Here is a 12,227-nt window from a genome sequence, read left to right as displayed (position 1 = left end):
CCAAGAATCATTTCAAAATGAGGCTCTACTATTCTTTATTTCCCATAATTTCAGGTAGAGTGAAAATCAAGTCTATAGAAAAGGCAATCAGACCAGATTCAATACCTCTGCATATCTGGGTTTCATTCAATAGTGGAGCAGTCTGGAAAACCTCACTATTGCCTTCATTCAGTTGTAATATTCAGCAGTGAGGCAGGGGTCACATTCTGTAGAAAGGACGCTTGAATTCATCTTTTTTTTTTTTTTTTTTTTTTTTACAGCAGGTTCAGTGAGTCATTCGATCGCTCCTCATTTATCATTTCTCTTCAAACATAAAGCACAAGCGTTCGCCCTTGTGGCAGAGATTAAAAACTCCTGAATATCTCTCACGCTCCCTTCCTGGCCGGTCAGGGACAGTGTGTGAATGTGTGTACGTGTGTGCACACACTGCGTCAGTGCTCGAGGCTTGTCTGGTTCAGAGCAGCATTTTAGAAGCTCGGAAACAGAGTGAATCATGGGAAAATCTGAAAATCACCTCACTGACCTGCTGAGCTGGAAATTTTTGATCTCCGAGGCGATTAGGAAGGTATATCTGTGGCACTCCTGTAGTGAGGATTAAGCTTTTTTTAAGGTCCTAGTTTTTGTGGTAAAGCCATAATGATCCTTGGTTGTTCAATTACTAATAACATTTTAATTGCTTGCTAATTGATTTTAAATTTACTTAACTATGAAACGAGTCTTGTGCAGTTTGAACATTTTTGAAAAATTACACACACACCGTTGTGTATCTATATATCTATCTGTCTATCTGTCTTATTAATATAGTAATATCTTATATTAATATAGTAATCATTTATTTGACAGATATTTATATGATAGAAATTACTAAATATTGCGTACAAAATATACATTTTTAAACTCACTTAAAATGTTTATTAAAATACATCACATAAAATAATATTTTTATTTGATTTTATTATTTTTATTCTAACAAAACATTTAATGTAAGATTTTCTTCTTCAGATGTGGTTCTTTCACTGCTTGACTCACAAGTTTGTCTTCAAAAATGAACTTGATTGTCTCTGATGGTAGTATATCTTTCCTAAACAGTGCTAGGGGGCGATTTTTTTTTTTTTGTAATTATTTTATTATAATTTTTTACCAAGTGTAAAATTACACAAAATGAGACCATCTGGAGGAAGTTCTTTGATGAGGCTAAAATTCATTAGCACTAACTTCTGTGCTTAATTGTTCTTCTCTGAGGACCATTTTCTCTCATATCTCTTATTGTTTTCCTTCTCCTTTTTTAGACATTTGCCATTTCTAGCTTAGTTTAGCATACCGTCCCAGTACATTCATTTTCGTTTGCATCTCAGATATGTGATTTAAATAGACTTCCACCCCGCGGAGATCTGAACGTAAGGTTATGCTCCACTAATAAAAACGCTGATTTGAAATGAGCCAAGATGGGAGCGATAATGGCATTAATCAAGCATAATGCTGCCACAGTACAGTCATTTCAGCCTGTCGCTGAAACTATATTAAATGTTGTTGTGTTTTATAAGGCCTGAGAGGCACCCAAACAAGCTTGTATTTACTCGTTTGCATTATTCAAGAACCTCAGTTATGGAGAACGTTATATTCCCCAGCTCTAATTATACTGTAATATTTTCCGTATGTATCCGTTCTCTGTTTAATGGCAAATGCAGGCTGGCAAGGTCAGAATCCAGCAGGCTGAATTTTTAGTGATGTATTGTATAGCTTAAAGCTGGGATTGTTTGGTTTGTTTGTTTGTTTGTTAGTGACAATGTACTTGGAAATGACTTTCGTTTTGGCGTCTTTCAAACTGCCGGTGTTGCATTTTTCCATTTGAGTCTCGTAAACTTTATTTACTGGTGGTTTTCGCAAAGGACGGGGCTTTTTTGACAGCGCACATTTTAAAAGACTTCACATGAATTTACAATAGAGTTTCTGGGTTTAACGAGACTTCCATAGTAACTTTTCAATGAATTAACAATGAGTAGACTGCAGACTGTCATTTTTGTAGTCTCATTTGACTTTTTCTATTGACTTTTCTGTACTTGTTTTGTTTGAGGTTGGTGAGTTGAATGACAAAGGAACACATTGGATAAATTTTGACATTGCCACTTAGAAAAGTGCTTACTACTTCTGAAGTTCTGTTTACTCCCAAAAATGCCTACTACCAAGCAAGTGTGTATTCATGTGTGGATTCTGCAGGGTCAAGGCCCATCCACAAGCCACACCCATCTGACAGGCCATGCCCCTGGAGACTTACAATCAGAAAATAAACTATTACTAATAATCTTCTTGATGTTATTTAACAAACCCCTAACCATTTGATTATTTGTTCAGATTATGTACTCTGATTTTTTTTTCTCTGTTTTTTTTTTTTTTTTTTTTTTTTGTTTCCTCAGGTCAGCCAATAGAAGTCACTGATCTGGAGAACGGTGGTTTGTGTGACGTACGTGAGTTCGACTGTGACAGTGTGAGGGTTTTCGGGCTGGGTTTCATCGACTCACCTGACCTTGCATGTCTTGTGATCAGATTGAAGGTGAGACATAAATGTGTTTATAGGCAAATTTTATATATATAATATATATATATATATATATTTGTAAGTAATAAGGTATGAGAGGCTGTGCTGTATCAAGAATAAGTCACGGGTGAAGGGAGTTGTTAGGCATGACGCAAAGTGGAGTACCTTATTGCACACAATACAAATATTAAAGCCAAAAATATGTATCAATGCAACTTTCATGAAGTAAACTTTTTCTAAAAGCCTTCCTTCCGCCGGAAAAATAGTCCCTGACCGTGAACAGCAACAGAAGTTACATTTTCATGCCATTAGATGGCAGCAAAGACTGTCTTTATGAGTGTGTCAGTCAGTAGCAAGAGTTTTATATTGAAAAGACTGAATTGTTTTGAAAATGGAACAAGATGCGACTGACAAATGGCCCTTAAATGTTAAAAGGACAAGATGATACATCAGACATTTAAACAGATTTTTTATTATGAACACAGGACTGACCTGAAGGAAAATTCTAAATCTGAATGCAGGTAATAAACTCGCTCAATCGATCTTTTTCTCACAATACTCTTCTACATATCAATTGAGAACAAGTTTACGTTGCTAAAAGTGGTTGCTAAGGGTGTTGTGTAGTGATACACAGAACTGTTGAGTGAAGCGGTCATAGCCGTGTTTTATCGTGAATAATCAGAATCAATGACAGGAACTAACCATTTTATATATATATTTATATTTATAAATGGCTAAGACCATGTTTGAATCTTCTAAGCCTGTCTTCTTTAATATTTCATCAAAGAGTCTTTATGAATCTTAGCATGGCTTTTTTTTTTTAATACCTGCTTGCCATCTGTTTGTATATTTAATTAGAAGTATGGAGGTAAAGACATAGGGGGACATGTGATGAGATAAAGAAAGCAATAAAAACAGTAATCAGTCAACACAGCAGAAGACATACAAAGAAAACACAGCGCAATAAAACCGGTAAACAACATGCAGTTATGTGCTGTAATTATCGGCTGGTGACTCTTTTATTAAATTGTCTGTTTTACTTAAAAGTTTTATGCTCAAAGTTCATTTAATGATTTCAAATCACTGCCCTGCAGGGTTTAACCCTCATGGGTTTTGAATAATGTATGAAGAAAAAAAAAAGAAGAAAAAAATCCCAACAAGGATCCCACCATGTAAATCTGAATATGTTCCCTGCATGCTTTTCTCTCATTTGAATTCTGCCGCTCAGATTTCCGAACCGCCCCCTTTTCTCACTGCCTCTTTCACTGCCCGATTTGAGCAAATGGTTGACATTCATTATTCTAGCTGTTTCTGTTTCTCTCAAAGAATGAAGGGTCAGAGGTGAATATTGCTCTAATTTACATCTCAAACAACTGAAGCACATTTGCCTGTCCTAGTGTTTAAGCATATCTTCTGATAATTGTTTTGTTGAATTTAAAGAAAAAAGTAAACTACAATTTAATATTTCTGCATTATGTATTCTACACTATATATATATAAAAAAAAAAAAAAATCAAAGTTGTAAATAACACAAAGATTATTGGAGTATGTTTTACAAGAAAATACTATTTCAGTATTTCTATCTAAACATTTCATGTTTAATTCTATGTTTCTTTTCTTTCTTGTTACTTATTTGTCAAATTTTGAAAATTGTAACCCCTATGCAATTGTTTTTTAGTGTAATGTTGTTCCAAACCTGTACGACTTTTATTCACTTTCATTATATGGAAAAGAGCGACCAGAACATTTTTCATAATATCTCATTATGTGTTTCACAGAAGAAACAAAGTCATACAGGTTGGGAACACATGAAGGTTAGTAAATTATGAAAGAATTTTAATTTTAGGTGAAATAATTAAGTTAAATTCAATGCTAAAACTTTAGGATAGGCATATGTACTTCAGATATTTGACACCGTTTGAGTTAAAACTATACATTTTTGGGTAATACTTTACAATAAGATTCATTAATTAACATTAGTTCACTACATTAGTTAACATGAACTAATAACTGCACTTCTACAGCATTTATTAATTCAATTCAATTCACATTTATTTGTATAGCGCTTTTCACAATACATATAGTTTCAAAGCAAACAGAAAAGCAAATGGAGAACAATTAGTGTAGCTGCTGTTCATAACATTAACCAAAGATAGTAACTGGGTGAGTGAGTCTGAGCCCAGAACATTATCAAGAAGGCTATTCCAGAGTTTAGCCAAATGTGAAAACGCTCTTCCTTCTTTAGTGGACTTGGATATCCTTGGATGTTCAGAGTTTTGTGATCTTAAAGAGTGTGAAGGATTGTAGAGCAACAGAAGATCGGTTAAATACACAGGAGCTGAACCATTTAGGGCCTTACAAGTCAGTAGTAATACTTTATCATTGATACTGAACTTTATAGGTAACGAGTGTTGATAAAATTGGTGTTATATGATTATAATTTTTTACCTGGTAAGAACTCTAGCAGCTGCATTTTGGAATAATTGTAGCTTATTTATTGAGGATGCAGGACAACCAGCTTGTAATGCATTACAGTAATCTAGTCTAGACTTCATGAATGCATTAACTAACTTTTCTGCAAACAGATAGCATCTTCTGCATCTTCCTGAGGTGGAAGAAGGCTGTTTTTGTAACATATGAAATATGATTTTCAAAGGACAATTTGCTGTCTAATATAACTCCCAGGTCTTTAACTGTCGAGGATGGAGTAGCAGTACATCCTTCTAAATGCAGATTGTAGTCTAAGAGATTCTATGTGAAGGTTTTTGGCACAATAAGTAATACTTCAGTCTTATCTGAATTTAATAGAAGAAAATTACTAGTCATCCAGTGTTTTGTGTCTTTTACGCACTCTGTCAATTTGGATAATTTAGAGATTTCATCTGGTCGTGATGAAATATATAACTGAGTATCATTGGCATAGCAGTGGAAACTTCTTTTGATCTTAGATTTTTCCCTGTTTAAATATACAAAATGGTCTGAAAGGTACGATCTAAACCACCTTAATGCCTGTCCCTGAATACCAATGTAATATTGTAGTCAGTCTAAGAGTATTTTATGATCTATATAGTGTCGAATGCAGCACTGAGATCAAGTAAAACTAGTATTGAGATACAGCCTTGGTCAGAAGCTAGAAGTAAGTCGTTTGTAATTTTAACGAGCACAGTTTCTTTGCTACGATGAGGCCTGGATCCTTACTGAAATTTTTCATAGATATCATTTTTTTGCTAGAAGGAGCACAATTGAGCCGACACAACATTTTCTAGTATTTTAGACATAAATGGAAGATTTGAAATGGGTCTGTAATTTACTGATACATTTGGATCTAATTTTGGTTTCTGAATGAGAGGCTTAATAAATGCCAGCTTGAACAGTCTTGGGACATGTCCTAGAGATAAAAACAAGTTAATAATATTGAGAAGAGGCTCTTCTGTTACAGGTAACAACTCTTTCAGTAGTTTAGTGGGTATTGGATCTAACAAACATGTTGGTGGTTTAGATGCAATGATAAGCTTATTTAGCTCTTCCTGTCCTTTAGTTGTAAAGCACTGCAACTGTTCTTGAGGGGCGATAATTGAGGCTGAATCATGAAACACTGTCAAAGGTTATACATTTACAATTGTATTTCTGATGCTTTCGAACCTTGGATTGTTTTGGTTATGTTCTATGAGTTTGCGGATGAGATGCTCGGGCCTGGCTGCTTTTATAATGGCCTTTTTATAATGAGAATTGCTGTCTTTCCATGCAATTCTAAAGACTAGTTTGTCTCCACTTGCGCTCTAGATTACGAGTGTCTCTCTTTATGGCGTGAGTAATACTGTTGTACCATGGTGCAGTACTTTTCTCTCCAACTTTTTTTTAATCTGATGGTACTAGAGAAAATGGTGCCCATACTGCTGGTCATTTCCTCAACTTCATTTGGGTATATAAATAATATATCTGTAGGATTGATTACATGTGATATAATTAAATCTAGTGTTTGATTAAAGCGATGAGTGGGTCTAGTGATGTTTTGCTTGACCCCAAAGGAGTTTAGTAAACCTGTAAATACAGCCCCTAATGCATCATTTGTATTGTCTACATGATTATTAAAATTTCCAACAATCAGCATTTTGTCGACGTTGACTGAGAGACGTTGACGAAGTCTGAGAGAAAATCTGCAAACGCTTTTAGTAAGTCAGCATAGGGCCCTGGAGGCCTAAAAGTGGTAGCCAAAACAAGAGATAGAAGGGACTTTTTTCTTATATCTGAGTAACATTTAGCATAAGCACTTCAAATGAATTAAACGTGTCCTGTTTTCTGAGTAACATTAAGAAAATTTCTATAGATAGTTGCAATACCACTGTCACGACCAATCAGACGTGGCTCGTGCTTATATCAGTAGCCTGGTGGACTGGACTCATTAAGACTAAAATAATCATTTGGTTTAAGCCAGGTTTCAGTAAGGCAAAGTACATCAAAACAATTATCTGTTATCATTTCATTTACAATAACCGCCTTAGGTGTCAGCAATCTAATGTTTAGGAGGCCTATCTTTAGAAATAGTTTTTGTAAAAAGGTTTAATCACTATCAGATTTTTTCTAAATCCTATATATTTATTGTTTGACCTCACTATTCAGGGAATAGACACAGTTTATAAAGACTGTACTACACATATTTCTATCTTTTCTATTCTATACAGACTGTGATTTGAGGTTTGACTTACTAGTCATACGGTGCGTAGTGTCTTGGAGATGTAGTCTGACAGAAGATCCGCTCTGATTCTGCTGGGGTGCAGGCCATCAGCACGGAAGAACCTAGGTTGCTCCCAGAAAAGATTCCATAATGATAATCATAAAGCATAATGATAATCTAAAGCATAATGATAATCTACTGAACCTTTCGTGTCCTCATCAGTACGTCGGAAGCAGTCCGGACACAATGATCCTCATTGCGGGCGATGTGTTTATTAATCTTTGTTAACATTAAAGGGTTAGTTCACCCAAAAATGAAAATTCTGTCATTTATTACTTACCCTCATGCTGTTCCACACCCGTAAGACCTTCGTTAATCTTCGGAACACAAATTAAGATATTTTAGTTGAAATCCGATGGCTCCGTAAGGCCTTCATAGGGAGCAATGACATTTCCTCTCTCAAGATCCATAAAGGTACTAAAAACATATTTAAATCAGTTCATGTGAGTACAGTGGTTCAATATTAATATTATAAAGCGACGAGAATATTTTTGGAGCGCCAAAAAAAAACAAAATAATGACTTATATAGTGATGACCAATTTCAAAACACTGCTTCAGGAAGATTCGGAGCACAAATGAATCAGTGTATGGAATCTGCTGTTCGGAGCACCAAAGTCACGTGATTTCAGCCATTGGCAGTTTGACACGCGATCTGAATCATGATTCGATACACTGATTCATTTGTGCTCCGATGCTTCATGAAGCAGTGTTTTGAAATCGGTCATCACTAAATAAGTCGTTATTTTGTTTTTTTTGGCGCACCAAAAATATTCTTGTTGCTTTATAATATTAATATTGAACCACTGTGCTCACATAAATATGTTTTTAGTACCTTTATGGATCTTGAGAGAGGAAATGTCATTGCTCCCTATGGAGGCCTCACGGAGCCATCGGATTTCAACTAAAATATCTTAATTTGTGTTCTGAAGATTAACGAAGGTCTTACGGGTGTGGAACGGCATGAGGGTGAGTAATAAATGACAGAATTTTCATTTTTGGGTGAACTAACCCTTTAATTTCAACATTTACTAATACATTATTAAAATCAAGAGTTGTATTTGTTAACATTAGTTAATGCACTGTAAAGTTACATGAACAAACAATAAGCGGCAGTTTGACAAATACAGTAACAAATGTATTGCTCATGATTCGTTCATGTTAGTTCATACATTAACTGATGTTAACAAATTAACCTTACTGTAACAAATGCACATGTAAGACTTTTAATATACAGTATTTTAAATGTACCAAATTGCAACTTCATCATTACAAATGTGTCACTTCAAACATATTTAAAGACATGACATACAAGTTTCAATAGAAATGACATGAAATTGTATTATAGTTTACCATAAATGCTTGTCAGTACATTTGGCATTAAAATTTAAAGAGATAGTTCACCCAAAACTGAAAATTGTGTCATCAATAACTTACCCTCAAGTTGTTCCAAACCTGTATGAATTATTTTCTTCTGCTAAACACAAAAGATTGGTTACCAACATTCTTCAAAATCTCGTCTTTTGTGTTCAGCAGAAGAAAGAAACTCAGGTACAACTTGAGGGGAAGTAAATGATGACAGGATTTTCATTTTTGGGTAAACTATCCCTTTAAGACATTCAAAATATTTACTTAAGTAGTGTACTTACTTAAATGGGTCAAAAAAGCACTTAATGTTCAGCTAATTGCATTTAACATCAGTTTAAACTAGAATACATTTGAACTTAATTGTAATACTAAATAACATGCAATTAAGTGTCCAAAACCATTAAAAGAACATCGTTAAGTGTGAAATAAATATAAAGTATATTATTTTAGCAATATGTTAAAATGTACTTCTTTTTTCTCAGAAAAATTAATAATTTTTCGTTGATGTTTTTTTAGCACATGAATGGAGTTTGGATCCCTGAAGAGGAAGGGACAACCAAAGCATCCTTCCTGAGCTCCAAAGCCGTGGACTGCTCCGTCCCACGACTCGGCAACATGGCCGTGGACGCGGTGGACTTCACAGCCAGCGAGCAGCCCTATGCTAGATGGGAGATTAAGGTACCTGTCCATCAATCTCAGGGACAGGGATCTGTCCGAGGGTTTGTGTGATTGATTTTCCACTGCCATTTTTTGCAGTGACTGAATGAATCAAAATGTCATCGGTCTGATAAAAGCAGGCCATCTTTTTTGAAACTTTCCATTGTGATTGAAAGATGAAGCGCTACCTTCTCTGTATTGGTGAAATGTAATTACGCACGAAGTCTCCTTCACAGTTGTGGGTTTTAACGCTTAAAATCAGCCTGAATTTATGCCGGCCGCACGCGCTGTTTGAGGCTAAGCTAAATGATGCGTACCCGGGCACTTTAAAATGTTATATCTCGTCGAAATCATCAAACCATGAGATGGAGGAGAGCTCTTCTGTTCTGAATGACAGCCATAAAGGCAACACAATCATTTTAATCATTTTTATGCTTTGACAGCCCATATAGGAAACCAATTTGACTTTATGTTTAAGTATATGGCTAGCATAAACATTAAAAAGTTCGTAAACTCAATTCAGGTCTTGTGATCATTGACCTCATCGCTTGCTCCCAAAGTGGGCCTTGATCTATGTGTGTGTGTTAATGAGTGTGTTTACTGATGTAAAAAATGGATAGCCCGTGATGAGGAATCATTAACATAAATTTCAATGTTCAAAGAGCCACAGGGTGTCTCTGAAGGTCAAAGCAAAGACGAATCCATGAGGTAATACATCTCGAAATCCACCTAAACTCCTGCCTGCATTAATCTCAAAGGCTTGTGGGATTAACACTCACTGAGGGGTTGAAAAATTAACCTCGCTTTTGGATTTACACAAACTAGTGCTGCTAAAGACGCTCTGAAGTATTACAAGAAGACATGCTTTTTTTGCATCACCTGCCAGTGGCAGATGAACTAGAAAGTTTACCGACCATAAATATTTCTGAATATGCATTTTGCATTATCCTAATGAAAAATTTCTTTTAGTTTGCTATGGCAACACATATTTACCAGTTTTTCTCCAGTGTCTGTCTGACTTATATCCATATTCATGTCAAATTTACCAAGTACTGTAACTTGGTCATACCAAGTAATACATTTTCTAAGAAGCCATTCAATAAACAGCATGATGTGGAATTAGCTGGTAAATAATGGTAAATAATAATTTATGATAAATAATGGCTGTTTGACTACACATTACCTTAAAAATACACTTACTTTTTACTTTTACTTACTTTTTTGTCCTCGAGTACTAGTATTACTAGTACTACATTCATTCAGGATATGTATTTAAACCTCTCTATCTCTCTTTTTCTTCTTCAGGTGACTAATGATGGTCGTCAATACAGCGAGGGAAAATTTTTAACCCTTTATGATGGCATTTGCCAGTTGTGTGTGACTCCCTCTGGACTTTGCAAGCTGAAGGTATAGTCTTAAATAGGCCAATAGATTGTAAATAGTACTCCATTCCTCATGTTTTTCAATTAAAGGGTTAGTTCACCCAAAAATGTCATTTATTACTCACCCTCATGCCGTTCCACACCTGTAAGACCTTCGTTCAACTTCAGATCACAAATTAAGATATTTTTGTTGAAATCCAATGGCTCAGTGAGTCCTCCATAGCCAGCAATGACATTTCCTCTCTCAAGATCCATAAAGGTACTAAAAACATATTTAAATCGGTTCATGTGAGTACAGTGGTTCAATATTAATATTATAAAGCATCGAGAATATTTGTGGTGTGCCAAAAAAACAAAATAGTGACTTATAATCATAGTGATGGCCGATTTCAAAACACTGCTTCATGAAGCATCGGAGTGTTATGATTCTTCTGTGTTGAATCATGATTCGGATCATGTGTCAAACCGGCAAACTGCTGAAATCACGTGACTTTGGCGTTCCGAACCGCTGATTCGACACGCTGATTCGACACGCTCCGAAGCTTCATGAAGCAGTGTTTTGAAATTGGCCATCACTATATAAGTCGTTATTTTGTTTTTTTTTAATAGTTGAATTTTTAATTTAGTTTTTTCACACTATGATTTTTCATTTTAGCTTACCTTTCTATGTTCACTTTATTTAGCTTATAGTGCTTATTTGTATTTTTAGTGTTATTATAATAGTTTTGAATTTTATAATCACTATCACTGTTAGTTTTACTTTCCTAGTTTTAGTTTAGTTTAGAAATCACGTGACTTTGGCGCTCTGAACCGCTGATTCGATACACTGATTCATTTGTGCTCCGAAGCTTCCTGAAGCAGTGTTTTGAAATCTGCCATCACTAAATAAGTCGTTATTTTGTTTATTTTTTGCCGCACAAAAAATATCCTCGTCACTTTATAATATTAATATTGAACCACTGTACTCACATGAACCGATTTAAATATGTTTTTAGTTCCTTTATGGATCTTGAGAGAGGAAATGTCATTGCTCCCTATGGAGGCCTCACGGAGCCATCGGATTTCAACTAAAATTATACTTGTACATGCTTGTAAGTTATAAGGTATCTATCTATCTATCTATCTATCTATCTATCTATCTATCTATCTATCTATCTATCTATCTATCTATCTATCTATCTATCTATCTATCTATCTATCTATCTAATTAATGAGCAGTTATACATATTATTTATAAATAACCAGTGTATGCAGAAAAAAATGCAAGAAAAACAACAAATTCATTATGCAAATGAACTAATGAAAGTTTGATTTTAATACATTTGAATCAATTCTTTAATGATAATTCTTCTCATTGTTATAATTAATTATATGTATTATATACATTAAAATGTAATTATAAATAATATAATTTATTAATAATATTTAAGTATATATAGTTTGATTTGAATTAATTACAAAAAAATTGTGGAGAAGAATATAAAGAAGCGATATTTCAATACTGTAATTGTTCCCTGATTGATTTAAAACCCTTTGAACAGATTCTGAATT

General features: G+C 34.6%; 1 protein-coding gene across 2 annotated transcripts in view; it reads left to right on the top strand.

The window, feature by feature from the left end:
* Nucleotides 1–12,227, top strand: part of si:ch211-246m6.5 (von Willebrand factor D and EGF domain-containing protein) — an 82,284-nt gene that overhangs the window by 24,813 nt on the left and 45,244 nt on the right. For both annotated transcript variants that reach the window (XM_048163786.1, XM_048163793.1), the window contains exons 13-15: nt 2,415–2,551; nt 9,154–9,315; nt 10,600–10,701. In XM_048163786.1, coding sequence (XP_048019743.1) covers nt 2,415–2,551; nt 9,154–9,315; nt 10,600–10,701 — 401 coding nt within the window. The remainder of the gene's footprint in view (nt 1–2,414; nt 2,552–9,153; nt 9,316–10,599; nt 10,702–12,227) is intronic.

This window comes from Megalobrama amblycephala, linkage group LG2 (assembly GCF_018812025.1).
Source record: "Megalobrama amblycephala isolate DHTTF-2021 linkage group LG2, ASM1881202v1, whole genome shotgun sequence".
In the NCBI taxonomy this organism is placed as follows: domain Eukaryota; kingdom Metazoa; phylum Chordata; class Actinopteri; order Cypriniformes; family Xenocyprididae; genus Megalobrama; species Megalobrama amblycephala.
Note: the sequence above shows the minus strand (reverse complement) of the source record. Positions and strands in the feature narration are given on the sequence as shown.